The sequence below is a fragment of the Lissotriton vulgaris genome, chromosome 5 (assembly GCF_964263255.1).
Source record: "Lissotriton vulgaris chromosome 5, aLisVul1.2, whole genome shotgun sequence".
NCBI classification, from domain to species: Eukaryota; Metazoa; Chordata; class Amphibia; order Caudata; family Salamandridae; genus Lissotriton; species Lissotriton vulgaris.
Genome location: NC_141693.1, coordinates 101,379,983 through 101,396,391, shown reverse-complemented (window position 1 = coordinate 101,396,391; position 16,409 = coordinate 101,379,983). Strand labels below are relative to the sequence as shown.

The 16,409-nt window shown below is 43.9% G+C and overlaps 1 protein-coding gene across 1 annotated transcript in view; it reads left to right on the top strand.

Moving 5' to 3' along the window:
• CNTRL (centriolin) overlaps positions 1–16,409 on the top strand; it is an 857,679-nt gene that overhangs the window by 610,970 nt on the left and 230,300 nt on the right. Inside the window, exon 31 of the mRNA XM_086920986.1 lies at positions 2,017–2,176. Coding sequence (XP_086777112.1) covers positions 2,017–2,176 — 160 coding nt within the window. The remainder of the gene's footprint in view (positions 1–2,016; positions 2,177–16,409) is intronic.

The window sequence follows — 16,409 nt, the reverse complement described above, 5'->3', positions numbered from 1 at the left end:
TCAGTGGAATACTTTTCACTGTACTGCAAACTGCCAGCAAACAGAATTGAATGCTTCTGCCATGACACCAAAAATATGTGATGATAGACTCACCCTTTTCACAGCCTACCACTCATTTGTCAATGTTGCCAATCAAGGCCCAATTACTAAGCGAAATTGTGCACCAACATTTTGCGATTTGTCTCTTATTTTGTGATATGACCTATGTAATAAGAGTTCACATTGCAAAATCTCCAGTTACGAGGAGTCGCAGAAGGACCCCCTAATAAATATTAACTAGCAGCCCGTCCCGACGTTGTCCGGGGATGGGCGATGTTCAGTGTAGCCTTTACTTTTGTTTGCGTAGTAATGTGTGTTTAATTCATCCGCAGGTTTTCATTGAGCCACACCTAATTTTGTTTTGCTGTCCTTGTCGAGAGTGTTCCTCCTGTGTTCGAATGTTGTTGTTTCCCAAATGTTGTAATTTGCGCCGCAGGTGCAGCAAGTGTTACAGTGGTGGCTCGGATGTTTTGGCCTGAAATTGTTTGTTTGTGAAAGGGGCTTTCCTTGTTTACGTGTTCGATCCCTTTACTAATGTTTTATTTTGTTTTTATTGGTGCAATAATGGCAGTGTTCCACTGATAACGCAGAGTGTTTGAAATTCGAAAGTGTTTGTGTAAGTTTTAAATTTTGTCCGCAGCATACGTAATTATTCGGAGCCTTGTGAGTAAAGTCTCGTTCATGTTCTGTCGATTGGCTTTCTTGTCTAAGAAATGGGCGCCTATTTGTTTACGTTCCTCCCCCTGTGACAACGTTTTTGTTTGTCAAATGGTTAAACATTTGTTATATTTTTGTATCGCAACTCATGTGTGTGTTAATCATTGTGTGTCGTGATTGGTGGGCTGTGCGAAGCAACGCGAATGATAGGCGGCCCTTTTTGTAAGCCTGCCTCCTGTGGCACTGTATTATTATGGAAGGCGCGCCCCTTTTTGGATGTCATCCCATGAAGGCGTTAATGTTTGAAGGGTAACGCCTACGAATGCGTGAATGTCGAGGCGAGTGGTAGGCGGCCCTTTGCAAATGCGCGGGATGCACAGTTAAGTGTGTGCCTTTCACAGTGAAATCATTGAAATCGCATTTGCGCTATGCACATTGAAGTGTCTGGTGAAGTGTGTGCTTTGCACAGTGAAATCAGTGAAATCGTTTGGCATATGTTTATTGTTTGTACTTTGGGCCATGCCCCTGTAAACGCCCACATCTTTTGTTTGACATGCCCCTCTAAACGCCCACATCTTTTCTTTGACACGCCCACGCTAACGCCCACAAGGGACTACTTTCCCACTTTTGGCATTTTTGCTTTTTTAATGAATATGGTGTCCACAACTATAGCCTATGTCCTTCTGCTACATCTCCCCTTTCAAATGGTGTATTGGGTGTAGTGATTGGTGCAGTACTTTTTGAGTTTACCTGGCTCAAAGGTTTGTGTTCTCTCTTTATAATAGTAGTATAGATTAGGCAAGTTGTTAACTATGATTAGCTGTAACCACAGGGATGATGGGCCGTCCCATCATTTTCTTTGAATTCTAGAGTGCAGAGTGCATATATAGATAAAAGCAGATTGTCTTAACAAGGAAAAAAATATTTTTTGTCAGCTTGTTCTCTTTTGTAGGAGGCAGCATGGAATGGAGGCTGAAGTTATAGGGCCGGTAGACTATCATATTGCAGACTGACAATTCAAAGGAGCCCACTCAGGCACTACCCAGGGCACAGTCTCCTACAATTCAAGAAAAGTGTGAAGTGCATGTAAAAGTAAAAGTAGACTGTCTTGTTCAAGGGGCTCAGCCTTCATTAAAATACTGAGCTGCATTGAACACCTTCTTTTATCCCTGAACCCTCCAAATGAACTAACGAGTTGTTCTATTATATATTATTACAAGCCTTTTGGAATGAAATGCTATTTTTGTAAATATAAGTATTTGTAAAGTGGTTTCTTGATCGTGAGAGGACCTTTCTTTATATTTATGTTAACTTGTACAGGAGGTGAAGTCTCTTCTGGAAGAACTCAGTGTTCAGAAGGGGGAAATGAATGCCCAGATGAGTGAAAAGAGAACTCAACTTGCATTATTAAAGCAAGAAGTTGTGAAAGAGGAGGAAAATGTACAGGTGGTAGCAGCCCAAGTTACCAAGTACAAGACAGGTATTGTATAAGGTTTAATTTGCTTGTATGTTTCATTGTTTGTTGAAGTTTGTAGTAATTCACAGAAGTGTGACTTACAAATTTACCACAGGTAATGAAGGAAGTGGCAGAGTAGATATTGTATAAAAATGGCATGTAGTTACTATAGAACTTTGCTGCATCTTTCGTTTATTACTTATCCAGTGCGAAAGCTCAATAAGCTCCATATTTGCTGCGGAGTTCTATATGAAATCGGGTCTAGTCCCACTTTGGTAAAATTCAGCCTTTCTTCTTTCTTAGTTTGCCATATTGAGTACAATTGAATTAGGTAATTCTAATGCCTATTATTACAATAAAAAATGCAATTTCTGCCAAAAGTGTTGTTACTTTTTTATACTACGTTATTGTAATTGCAAGAGATTTGATTTCCTATTACGCTTTTTTATGCTACTGGAAAAGAGTTCTGCAATGCACCAAGACCAGGTTGAGCTTGGCTTAGAGGTGTGCCATTGATAAAAGCACGGTTTGTGAATGTGGGGCAAGTACAGACTGGGCTGATGCTACATAAAGGCATTTCTAGACGGATGCACTTCCGCACAGTCTCACTTGCAATTATAAATGAGCAAGCATGTTTGAAGTAACTGTTTGGGAATGTTATTGGGTCTGCCTCCAGTCACTGCTAATGCCACCATAGGAGCTATTGTAAGTGGAAAACCCAAACTTTAGTTAATGCTTGCCAACAGCAAATGAAACGTTATTACTAACAGTGTTGTTATACTAGAATGACAACAATAGTGACAAGCTGGCTAGCTTTCACAGTTCATTTTCACAAACTAAGCAACTTCGTAGGTAAGTAATCCTTTTGTAATAGCCTGTGTTTAAGCATACTTCTAAAAGGTGATCAATAACAGACCATGGAAGATTCATAAGATGTTTCTGAAACACAAAATCTGATTAAAACCTTTTTTTCATAGTCCATCAAAGCATTATTCTAGTTTTAAGTTTAAGGCATACAGAACACCTGTATTTACATACTAATATACTTTTGTCCTAACGCTAACTGTTAATTACTTTTATTACATTAAATATTTCATTATGTACTCAAATGGTTCTCACCAGATGCACCTTGTAATCCACCACTTGGTTCCTGATACTTCAAAAGAGCATCTTTTACGAGATTCGTGTTTAGTGCAAGACTAAGGGACTCATTTAGAGTTTGGAGGGAACCGAAATTTCTCCAGTTTCTGGAGGAAACTCTAAACATGGTGCAAAATCCATCGGCTGAATTTCCTTAACATAAATATTCTCATGTTGGAGGAATTTCACTCTGTGGACTATACTCCATGTTTAAAGTCTCCTCTAGAACTGGAAGGATTTGTGTGTTCCCTCCAAACTCAATTCTAGGTACTTCTGTAGAGAGCTGATGAAGCTCTTGACTTTGTTACGGTTGTTTGGATCCCCATGAACTTCAAACAGACTGATGTGCTTCTCAGCAAGGTTATGTACCTCATGAATTAAGGCTATGCTTTGATCCTGTGTTTAGTGCCCAACACGAAATAATTCATGCATAGTGGTAAATTGGTAGCGTATCCCTGGTTTACACAATCACTTGCAGTGACAGAACATTACTTCTTATCCCTGGCCAGAAACTCTAAAGCACTGTCTTTTGTGTCACTGATTGCAATAAATGCTACCTCTTTTATTGTGCTTCGTTAACTGGCATTGCTCAAGCGTGGCATGGCAGATGCTTCCTCTCAGATATGCATACCATGGTATGATCGGTGTTTTATATTCATGATTGTGGTCACAACAGCAGCTGCTGTGATGCAATGTCGCTTAATACCATGATCACATCCCTATTGATGATCAGATAGTTCTTGTGTCACATGATTGTGTATTTGTTTCCACAATGCTAGATTACAAATGTGGAAAGGTCATACAGGTGAACCTTTTACACTTCTGATAATTCAGACAGGCATTGAAATGCCACATGCATGTCCCACACCCATTTTAAGCTAATAGTCAATTTCACGTGTCTCCATATTCTACTGTGCATATATGGAGTTGCGGTGTTGTTCCCTTTGCACGTTTGTTACCGCACAAATGCGTTGACACTTGTCCTATGTTCCTCCTTCTACAGCATTGCATTTGCCATTACAGAGATGTCTAAATGCACATAGGTGAATGAAAGCTCTTAAGATAACTGTACGTCTTCTTTGCCTCTGCTTTAATTCTAATTTAATTGTTTTTCTTTATAGTGAGTTTCTGTAGGGAAGATATTGTGCAATACTTTCCTTTTCTTGTATGTAACTGCAGAGTATGTGGGCCATACTCCAGAGAAACAGAAGGCAATGGGTTTCTTGTCTCTCCAAATTATAAACCTTACAATATTTTTATGTGGCTTCCAAGTACTTTGAACCTAAAGGTTGTCATCACCAGGGTGAGTCGTCACAAGAATCTTTCAAAGGGCCAACCTTATTCAAAGCATGCACAGGTTCCCCCAGTAAAGTAGTAAAGTAGTAGAAACGTTATGCACAGACACTGGAGTAAAAGGAATTCTAGCAACATAGGTTCAAGGGTACAGCTGTCCTTGCCTGACTCACTAGTTGAATATGAAGCACAGTGATTCCTTTCCTATACTAGTTATGTTCTGCTTTAAGCAGTATCAAATTCCTTAACACTTTAACAGCTGTGTTACAAGGAGAGAAAATAATTGGTCTACTCGAAATACATCACTGTATTGCAATTTGCCATGAGTTCAGAGAAACATTTGTTTAATTCTTATGTTTTAATGATAGCATAAGACATTTTTTGCACACATTGTATTCTACATTTCTTTAGCAGATTTAAAAAAATTAAAGTGTAGTTGTAGAAAAGTGATTCTATTTGTATGATCATCCCCAAGGGTTTGAATTGAATCTGCTGGTTTTTCGACTCTGCATGGGGTACAATTGGCTGACAACTGATTGCCATATTAAACTTACCCATAAGTCACTAGTATATTGTTCAAGAAGTACATAGGGCTAGTAAGTTAAATGTCTCTTGTGGGCTGCAGAACGTAATTGTGCCACCAGTACAGTGACAATTAGAGTTCTGTTTTGAGCTCAGTCTCACTTGTGTGCTACCGTCTATCTGGAACATATTTTTAATTCTTTTTAAAAATTTGACGTAAGGCTAACGTTTTACCCGTTTTAAAATTGGATTGGATTGAATATGAATAGGACATTTGTCAGTTAGGAATTGGAGGTACTGGTTCCTTAGGCAGCACACTGCTACCATTAAGAGGCACTTGGCCTCCTCGATCATAGATTTTGTGTGCATAGGGGGAAGGTTGGCGTGCTAGTTGCCAACCCCACCTCCTCCTCAAATGTCAGCTGCGGGCTGGGCGTGCCAAAGGCAAGCCCGTCTGCGCCTGTCCGCGCCCAAACAGGGCCAGGAACCCTGTCCCTCCCCCGCATACAGGTCTGCAGAAATACACAAGAGGTCAGATTCTAGCTTTCAGGCCTCCAACACTTTCCCTGTGTGCTCCATTTCTGGATTCCAATAATTTGCCTGAACCCAGAGGTGATGCAGCCAGTGTGGTTTTAGGATGCTCGCCTACAAGTACAAGCATCCAACTGCCCCTAAGCTCCAAGATTCCATCTGGAAACTAGGATTGATTAATGCATGTCATTCACATCAGAAATTTGCTAGAGGAAAATTCCTGCGATGTACTATTTGTCACTGAAACATGGCTTAATGATAGCTCTGGGCCAGATAACCATCCCACTAGGCTACCAAATCCATAGACTAAATCAGGCATGGAAAATTGGGGGCGGGATTTTCCATTATACTAAAAGATGCTTTTAAATGCTCTACGGCCCCTCTCTCTCTCACGGGTGCGTAAGTGTTCAGTTTCATATAACACACTCACCCTCCAGTACGTATTCACGTGTTCTGGTGTATAGACCTCCGGGCCCCTGTTCCAAATTCTTAGAAGCATTACCAGATTCTCTAGCTAGCCTATCACTATGAAAATCCCACATAACAATACTGGGTGACTTCAACCTTCATTTTGATGCACTTGACGCCCCCTCCACCAAAAGGCTGCAGGATGATCTTGAGGCCCTTCAACTTACCCAATTGGTTTCGACACCCACCCATGACAAAGGGTATACATTGGACCTTATATTTCTCCAATGATCCCCTGATCACAGCCTATGACGTAACCCCAGTCCCCTGGTCCGACCACTCCCTTATTCTGTTCAGACTACCCAAATCTGCCAAACAGGCTAAGGTCAAGGCCACAACCACTGCTACTAGGAGCTGGTCGAAGGACACAATCCCCAATTTCGCAGGCAGTTTTAGAGGAGGACTTCCAGCTGTGGGGAAACTAGATTGGTCAGTCTCTGGACGCATGTGCTCCACTGAAAAAAATACCTAATCAAAAATCTCATACTAAGAAAGCCCTATGATACAACAACCATCTGACTACATTGAAAAACAATGTAAGAGACTGGAAAGGGACTGAAGAAAGGAGTTTGAGCCAGACCTTAAAGTTAAATACAAAACCTCAATTGGATCTTATCACAATGAATTAAAAAAGGCAAAGGCTAAATTTGATGAGAATAAAATCACTCAGGCACTTAACTCCCCAAAGGAACTCTTCAGAGTGATCAAAACTCTAACCACCCCTCACAAAAGTAATGGGTTTCCTCAGGCCACCAAAGAAAGATGCAACGAAATAGCAGATTTCTTTAACAAGAAAGTGACAGCCATCTATAGCCTTTTTCAGAACATGTATAACCTGACCGGAAATACCAACTTCATCACTCAATCACAATCATTTCACTCAGATTAGGAGAATTATTTTATTCGTCGTAGGACACATAATCAAAAACAAACATACATAAAAAAGAAAAATACAAATGTCATTAATTACTTCAGAAAACACAATAAAAAATATTCAGCGACAAAAGTAAAAAAAAATGCAAGAGAGTGCAAATAATAGACCAAAAGCTTACTTTTAAACTGATCACATCCGTGATCATTGTTCCTCATTGGCTGAGACTGGGTGCTGTATTCTATGGGCAATCAAAAGTCTCAGTGAGAGTACGAATTGTGTTCCTAACACCTCAGGCGTCGACGCGTTTCGATGGGAAAATGTATAATGCCATTTTTATCAAGACCAATGTTATAGGACTCTCTCGGGCTGATAAAAACGAGAACAGTTAAAATCACCTCATTTACAATAGAGGTTTGAGGGAATATATATCTATATATATTGAGCACCGGATTATTGCTATCACTGTGCTTCAGGGGCAAACACCTCCTGTTCTCAATGTTGTAGATCCGCAAGTCGACCATAGTGTATATCTTTCGCAGATCTCCACTCTCCCCAAGGCATAAAGATAAAATCTTGGGCTAGATAATTTGGAGGTCCAGTTAGTAGTAGAAGAAATACTCCTCACATTCGTAGTATAAAAGTTCTGCATAGATTATCCTCTTTATTGACCGTCTTTCAATAAAATATTATTCCTGTAATTCAGTTTTCCCTTTATGGTGGAAGATATAGAGGTCACAGAACTTCTTGCATCGATCCTATGGTTATAAGGATTTGCTCGCGGGCGGCAACCTCATGGCCTCCATTCGATGACTCATAAATATCGCGAATTGTGAGTCATTGAATGGAGGCTCGATATTTTTTATTGTGTTTTCTGAAGGAATGAATGACATTTTTATTTTATGATGTATATTTGTCTTTTTGATTATGTGTCTTACGACGAATAAAATAATGTTAACCTTTTGTCATTAGTTTTGTCGATGGGTATACAGATATATTCTCCTAATTTGAGTGGAATGATTGTGATTGAGTGATGAAGTTGGTATTTCCGGTCAGGTTAAACACATTGATGGCTGCATAGTGCTGTCCAAAGGAAACCTTTGTGATTACATATTTGTATGGTACCCTATTCCTTTGGCATAAGGGGTCCCTCTCAGTTTGTATAACTTTTTCAGAAGATTACTGAACCAATACATGAGGGTTTAAACAAAGTCAGTGACCCAGCTACAGTCTATCACAATTTCCCAAAGTCAAGGAAGATGCTATCCCTAATCTGATAAAGTCCACTAAATCTGGATCCACGTTAAACTCAGCACCCCCTCACACCCTTCTCAAGGTGACCAAGGTAATACTTCCCCGACCAATGGTGCTACTAGTAAGTCGCTAAATTCCGGCTTGGTCCCACAACATTTGAGGCATGCCGTAATCAGGCCAATTCTGAAAAAAAAACATCTGGATCCAGATGTACTTGGTAATCAGCGACCTATCTTACTTCTTCCCTTCCTCTGTAAACTCTTGGAGAAACTTGTCAATCAAACATTAGTCAAATATTTGAGAATAATCTTCTCCACCCAACGCAGATGGGCTTCCTTGCCCACCACAGCACTAAAGAAGCTCTCCTGGCAGTTTCAGCCCTGTTAGATAATGGAGGGTCTGCCGCCATTATTTTCCTGGATCTTAGTGTAGCATTTGATATCATCAATCATGCCATCTTAAAAGATAGACTCAGGAAAATAGGAATCCGGGATAAAGCGATCGACTGGCTTATCTCTTTTCTGGAAGACCGATCCAACCAAGTGATGGAAAAGGACTGCTTCTTTGACTGCCTGCCAATTAAATGTGGGGTGCCACAGGGCTCTTCCCTCAGCCCCACCCTATTCAAGATATACATGAGACAGCTTGCCACTATCGTGCAGGAGATTAGCACTTCAGTTGTATCTTATGCAGATGACACCCAGTTGATTGTCTCTCTGCCTAATGGCATCCACCAAGAAAACCAGCAACTGGTTCCCTGCCTGAACAAATCGTCTCACTGGATGTCGGACTATTGCCTGAAACTGAACGGTGAGAAGACAGAACTAGTGATATTAGATAACATGGCCAAACCCAGTCCACTGAATTGTTGGCCATCCTGCATGGGTAATCTGACTACCCTAAACCTGTTATAAAAAATCTAGGTATCTGAATGGATAGTACCCTTGCAATGAACCACCAAGCAAACAAACTGTCTGGAATCTGCTTCGGGCTCTTAAGAATGCTCATGAAGATACTGGCACTCATCCCAGAGCAGTTAAGAAAAACTGTCATTCAGTCCCTTATAGTCTCGCGCCTGGACTATGGCAACTCTCTTTACCTAGGCTCACCTGATAAAGAGACTTCAGGGTGTGCAGAACGCAGCAGCAAGGCTCCTACTCAAACTCTCTAGCTACGTCTTTTTAAGAGAATCCCTTAAACCGCTCCAATTGGCTGCCAATCGCAGCGAGAGTCAAGTTCATATCCTCACAGGGTAGTAAAAAAATTAGGCCCTGAATAACTCAGAAATCTGATATCCGCTCATGCCCCGAAAAGACTACTAAGATCCTCCCATCTACACCTTCTCCACACAAAAAGAATCAAATGATCTAGATGGTGAGGAAGATCCTTTGCACACTTGATTGCAAAACTGTGAAACGAGCTCCCGCCTGACCTAAGAGCATTGTAAAATGAACTTGCCTTCAGAAAAAAACGTAAGACCTGGTTGTTTCCCTTAAAACACTAATGGGCTCCGTTCTCACTACAGCACTCATCATCAGTGCGGGGAAGCTCTCGGGTAGCGATGTGCTCTACAAATATATAAATACAACTGAAAATACAAAATGTCACTCCAGGAATTCCACTGCAGCCTAGTTGAGCAGCAGTAAAACTGCCAACTCGACATAGCAAAACCACGTTTGCCAGGTCAAAACCTTCCTTTTTATTATTAATAAGCCACCCATAGGGAAGGTCTTGGTAGCTCACCAGGCAAGGTGCTAAAAATGAAAAAGAAGGGCATGTTCCTCTCGTGTCTAGCGTGCCCTTACAGTGAAATTAGAATTGCCATTTTCATTATGGAAGGCTGGTAGCCCAATTGGCTAACTTTGAGTTACACTAGGCACCACATGAAGTGCTAACTTCTACTTTGGATCACCAATTATATTACTCCAAGGTATCAAATTAATTGTTACATAAATCGTACTGTTTCTGAGGTAGTGTTTAAAGTAACTTATAATTAGGATGGTAACTTTAGAGAGTCACCACTTTGTTGTCCCAACATCTGCTAGCCTTTCCTGACTATCTACAGCTGTTGGCTTTTGAGGCAACAGTCTGCCACCCTGCTAGGAAGTGTGAAGTGTTCCCAGAAATAGGAGGCACAAAGAATTGCTGGTTGGAGAAGGTGTGACCTCCTCCAGCAGGCTGGCTACCAAGGTGTGATTACAGGTGCCCAGCTTCAAAGAGGCTGCCGCCTCAGTAAAGCAAATGCCAGCCACACCTCAACATGCACACTTTTTGTGTATTTGATTGATTTGATTTAGTAGGCACACACTGGCCCCTCCTCCAGAGGGACAAAACCTGTTGTAGAACTAGTTTTGCACGAGGAGTGGATCAGTATGCTGGGTTCACCCTAGGGGTGTGGCCAGAGCTCCAAACAGGGGAAGAAGACTTGAGACATCTTGGACTCAGGCAGAGAAGGGTACTCTGGGATTGTTACTTGCTAAACCCCCAGGTGATGAATAGTGGGAAGGGGTGCCCCATGTGAAATGTTACCCTATTGGCAAGTTAGTCCTCCCTTCCACAAAATGTAAGTTAGCATAAAAGAGCGCCGCTGACACACAGGCCTCAGATCACCATTGGGCTGCAAAAAAAGGACTGCTCTAGTGGTTCCGGGAAAAGTAAAGAGAGGCTAAACAAGTGACTGGACTGCACCTGCTGCAAGAGGACTGTGCCTCGTGTGCCCACTTGTGGAAAATAACTCCAACTCCAAGGCAGAAGTAGCTCCAAGGGCTACATTGCTAGCCCTCTATTAAATACAATCACTACAAAAGCCAAAGGAGCCTGCACCTTTGAGAATCCAGCTGTCCAGGAATGTCTGCCTGCCACTGAACACCCAAGTGCCTTCTGGGAGACAAAGTCCTGTCATTATGGAGGTGCCCCCCAATCTTTGGGCCCAAGACCGAAGTCAGCATATTCTGACCCCCCCTACAAAAAAGGTTTTCCTACCGGCATTAACTACTGGGACTGCTGTAACCACAAGACAAGTTGAACAACTGTGACTGGACCTACGCAGGACCCCACTAGTACCTTGTGGGGGGATAATTCCTGGGGCCTGAGACAACTGCTGATGTTCGTGGACCAAAGGGTGACTAAAGGAAGATTTACCACTCAGCTTTTGCGTCCTCAGCATCCTATATCTGCGGCATCAGGGCTACTTCTTTGTTGTACCACGAACAAGGATAAAGATACAGTTAGGACCCTGAAACTGTTGAACTGACAGATCACTTTCCACCTGGACATGAGTGGTCCCTGTGACTGGCTCCCAACCCACAGTGGGCCACTCAAGAGGGTTTTCATTGCTGTTCTAGTCCATTGGTTCAGAACCGCTAAGGTAACTTCCAAACATTATAGCTCCGGTTTCCCTCAATAGATGCTTGTTGTTGTGGTGTCTATTTAAAGCTAAAAATATTTTTATAAATTGATATCTGAAAGAAACACTTTAGTTAGATTCCTTACCTTAGAATAACCTCTAGGCGTCTGACTGGATCCGGAACGTTTTCTCGTCAGCAGTGCCCCTGCGCGTTGGTAGGCGTCGTCTGCGGCTCTGCGTCCGTTGTCGGCGTCATGATCGTCGGAATGACGTTGCTGGAGTACTTAGATGCTGCACTTGCGTGCTGACGTTCTTTCTTTTTTCTTTCCGGGCCAGCAATTGCAATTCTGGGAAGAGGGTACCCTTAGTCATTTTTTGACTAACGTTTTGGACAATTTTTTCTATCTTTTTCGAGTTGACGTCGACTTCAACTCCTGGTGCCAGTAGGGATGCCCAGTTTCAAGCCGTGTAACGCCTGTCACCGACTGATGTTGGTTACAAAACCCCCACCGCCGGTGTCTCTACTGCTTGGGGGCCGAACACAACGACAAGTCGTGCCCTGACTGCCGGGCCTTGATGTCGCATGCTAGACTGGAGCGTTCCCGTAAGCTGCTCAAGATCCAGCAGTCGGCTCCACGCCGCTCGAGGAGGAGGTCGAGGGATCAGTCGCGGCGGCGCAGTCACCATCGATCACCTGGATACAAGTCCTCGCATTTGGGTAAGTCGAGGCATGGCAAAAAGAAGTCGAAGAAGCATCGTTGCTCTTCAACCACCTCTCGCTGGTCGCACGACTCGGCCGAGGGTTCAGGTCTCACCTCCCACGCAGCTCCGTCTGGGTCCATGCTGTCTCATCCAGCCCCACTCGCTCCGGTCCCTGGACTCGATGCGGCTCTGGAGCAGATCCCCGCAGGTCCGACTGGGGGGTCCTAGCACTGTGCTGCCGGCGGCTTCGGCCTCGGTGCCGCCAGCGACTTCGGTCCCGGTGCCGCACCTTTTTCCTTTCTAAGAGAAAGTGAGAGATATGCTGTTGTTTTGGTGGATGCAAAATCTAAATGGGTTGAGGTTGCATTTATGAGTAGTATCACAACCAGGTCCACGATTGCTGTTTTATCTGACATCTTTAAGAGGGAAGGATTTCCTTCTATTCTGCTTACTGACAATGGAACACAACTAACGTCAACCGAAATGAAGTTTTTTTTGGATTCTGTTGGTATAAAGCACTCTTGTTCCTTGTACAATCCGCAGGGAAATGGTCTCGTTGAGCGGATTAACCGTATGGTTAAAGGTACCATGCAATTAGCATTCGGTGCTGGTCTACCTGTGCTTGATTCTTTGAGTGAAATGTTGTGGGTGTATTACTGTAAACGCTTTTTTAGGCAAAAGTCCATTTGAAATGATGAGGGAAAGGGGGGCAGGCACTAAGTTGTTTCCCTCGTGGATGTGGAAAAAACCAATGGTCAAAGAGTCAAAGAGTGACCAGTTGAGCGCTGGGAATAAAAGTTTCATTGAGGTGGGGGATTGGGTCAAAGTGAAACCTGGTGGATATAACAATTTTTTGAACAAGTTTAAAGGGCCATTCAAAGTTAAAGTTGTTGGAGAAAATTGGGTCAGGTTAACTAATGGACAAGTATGGAATTTGAGGAGGATGACATTATATCAAAGGAGAGATTGTAAAATTGAAAATTTTGAGGATAATTCTGATTGTGAGAAATGGTCACCATGGATGTTGATGAATGATGGTGAATTGTTTAGAGAACAGCCGGCGGATTCCGTCTCCTGTGAACAGGTAAATGGGCCTGATGCACACGATGTGGGTCCAGGGGAGGGACATTGCTTAGGTGAAGTTTCACGTGTCTTGAGGGGAGCTGATGAAAGAAGACTTCCAGCTTATCTGAGTGATTATGTTTCGTAACTTCTTATTCATTTCACTTTGTTTACCGTTTACTGTGTTTTGCTTTCTGCTGGTTCATATTTTTGTTTATTTTTTTGATTTGTTTTAATTTATTGCAAAGGGGGGAGATGTGTTATATTTCATTGAGATGCTGCCTGGAATGGCACATCTCTATGATGCTCTTGAGATTCTGCCGTGATGTCATCTTTGTAGCATCATTGGCAGTTGGTCCAGCTGTGTCTGGCAAGAAGCTGTTTGGGATCTTGCTTCAATCAAATAAACCTACATGAAGATATTGAGTTCCTTTCTATATGCTTTCTATCATAACATTCCTGTTCTCGGAGGGCACTGCGAGACAACTGCAGTGGTGGCTCACGAATCGCGATTTGGTCCGGGGCAGATCCTTCTCCCTTCCCCACCCGGAGCACACAGTGGTGACAGATGCGTCCCTCATGGTGGCCACATGGGAGAGGGGGATATCAGAGGCCTCTGGTCTCTGGCGGAGTCCCGACTCCACATCAACCTGTTGGAGCTTCGGGCAATCCGGCTTGCACTGAAAGCATTCCTTCCCTCTGTCCGGGGAAGTGTGGTGCAGGTGTTCACGGAAAACACCACCGCCATGTGGTACTGCAACAAGCAAGGCGGGTGGGGTTGTGGAGCCTATGTCAGGAGGCTTTGTGCCTCTGGACATGGCTGGAACATAAGGGCATCACCCTGGTGGTTCAACACCTGGCAGGTTCCCTGAACGCCAGGGTGGACGAACGGCGTCTGAACTCGGACGTGGCGCAAGGTCTCTTTCAGCAGTGGGGAGAGCCTTGGTTAGATCTATTCGCCACCGAAGAGAACGCGCAATGTCATCAGTTCTGCGCGTTGGAATTTCCAAGGCGGCACTCGCTCTGCGACGCCTTTCGTCGCGAGTGGAGCTGCGTTCTATTGTACGCCTTTCCGCCTATTACACTTCTGCCCAGAGTGCTGAAAAAGATCAGGTGCGACCAGGCCCAAGTCACCTTTGTGGCTCCAGATTGTGCACGAAGATACTGGTATCACGAGCTACTCAGTATGTCAATCGATCCCCCGATTCGTCTGCCTCTTCAGGAAGACCTTCTGTCGCAGCAGTAGGGGACGGTCCTCCACCCGAACCTGTCCAGCCTCCACCTACATGCGTGGAGATTGAGGGGCGACAGTTGATGCCATTTGACTTGCCTTCTGAAGTCTGTAATGCAGCCAGGCGTCCCTCCAGAAAAATGGAATACGCCTGCAGGTGGAATAAATTTGTGGCATGGTGCACAGAAAAGGCTGTGGATCCCCTATCTGCCCCTCTTTCAGAGGTTCTCCTCTTTCTTCTTTCTCTGGCCCAGCAGGGCTCTGCTTTAGGCACTATCAAGGGCTATCTTTCGGCCGTTTCCGACTTCTTGAGGCTTCCTGATCAGCCTTCTCTTTTCAAGTCCCCTGTTGTAAATAGATTCTTGAAAGGCATTACTCGCATGTTTCCTCCTGTTCCCTTTGTAATGCCTCAATGGGACTTGAATCAGGTGTTAACCTATCTGATGGGTGCTCCCTTTGAGCTGCTCCACAACTGTCCCTTACGTCTTCTGACTCTAAAGACTGCTTTCCTGGTTGCCATCACTTCTGCCAGAAGAGTGAGCGAGCTCCAGGCTCTTTCCTCTAAGGCTCCTTTCCTTTTTGTCCATCCGGAAAAAAAGTTGTTCTGAGGACTCGTCCTTCTTTTCCACCCAAGGTGGTTACTGCCTTTCTCATGAGGCAGACCATTACCTTGCCCACCTTCTTTCCGTCTCAGCATCCTTCAAAAGAGGAAGAGAGGCTCCACTGTCTGGACCCAAAACATGCTCTCTCCTTTTATCTGGACCGCACACGACAGTTCCGGGTGGATGACCATCTCTCGGTGGGTTGTTTTGTGCATTAAGGTCTGTCATTCCTTGGCTAAAAAGGATCCTCCTGTGGTGCTGCCCGCCCATTCCACTCGCGCCACGGCGGCTACTACTGCCTAGGGACAGGGAGTCCGTTTGCAGGACATTTGTCAGGCAGCTACGTGGGCCTCGCTGCACACTTTTGCCAAGCACTACTGCCTAGACAGCCAAGTCCGGAGAGACGGCTTCTTTGGCCGTTCGGTTCTCCAGGACTTCCTGGTGTGATCTTGGTTCGCAGACCCACCACCGGGGTTGGTATTGCTGGGGTATCTAGTCTAAGGTAAGGAATCTAACTAACATTTTTCTTTCAGGTGCACAAGTTACTTACCATCGGAAACGATATATCTGTAAGAAACATTAGTTAGTTAGATTCCTTACCGCCCCACTCATCCTCCCCATTCTGCGAACCGATATCTAGGGTTAAGGAATTTCCCTGTCAGGGCCCTAGTTTCATGGCACCAGTGTCGGTTTCTTGCATGGCTCTGCTTTGCTGGCGCGGAAAGCTATGTACAGAACTGACGTCAGCGCGCGAGGGCGGCGTCTAAGTACTCCAGCGACGTCATTCCGGCGATCACAACGCCGACGACTGACGCGGAGCCATAGCCGACGCCAACCGAAGTGCAGGGGTACTGCTGACGAGAAAACTTTCCGGATCCAATCTGGCGCCTGGGGGTTATTCTAAGGTAAGGAATCTAACTAACTAATGTTTCTTACAGATATATCGTTACCGAAGGTAAGTAACTTGTGCGTCAAATATATGTCATATTTCCTACTTATTGACTATTTTGGTACTTCAAAATGCTTTACACTTGGTAGTTTGATTATGCCTGACTGCTGTGTGCCACATATACCGAAGGCCAAGCTAAGTGTTTTGTTTAAGAACCTAAATAGACCTGATAAAGATTGTGACATTATTACGTGGTGTGGTGTGGTTTCGCAAACGCATCATATAACAATGCACTTTGCTACAGCAGTAATCTTATTTTTATGCTGTTCCGGCGGTTGCTGATGCA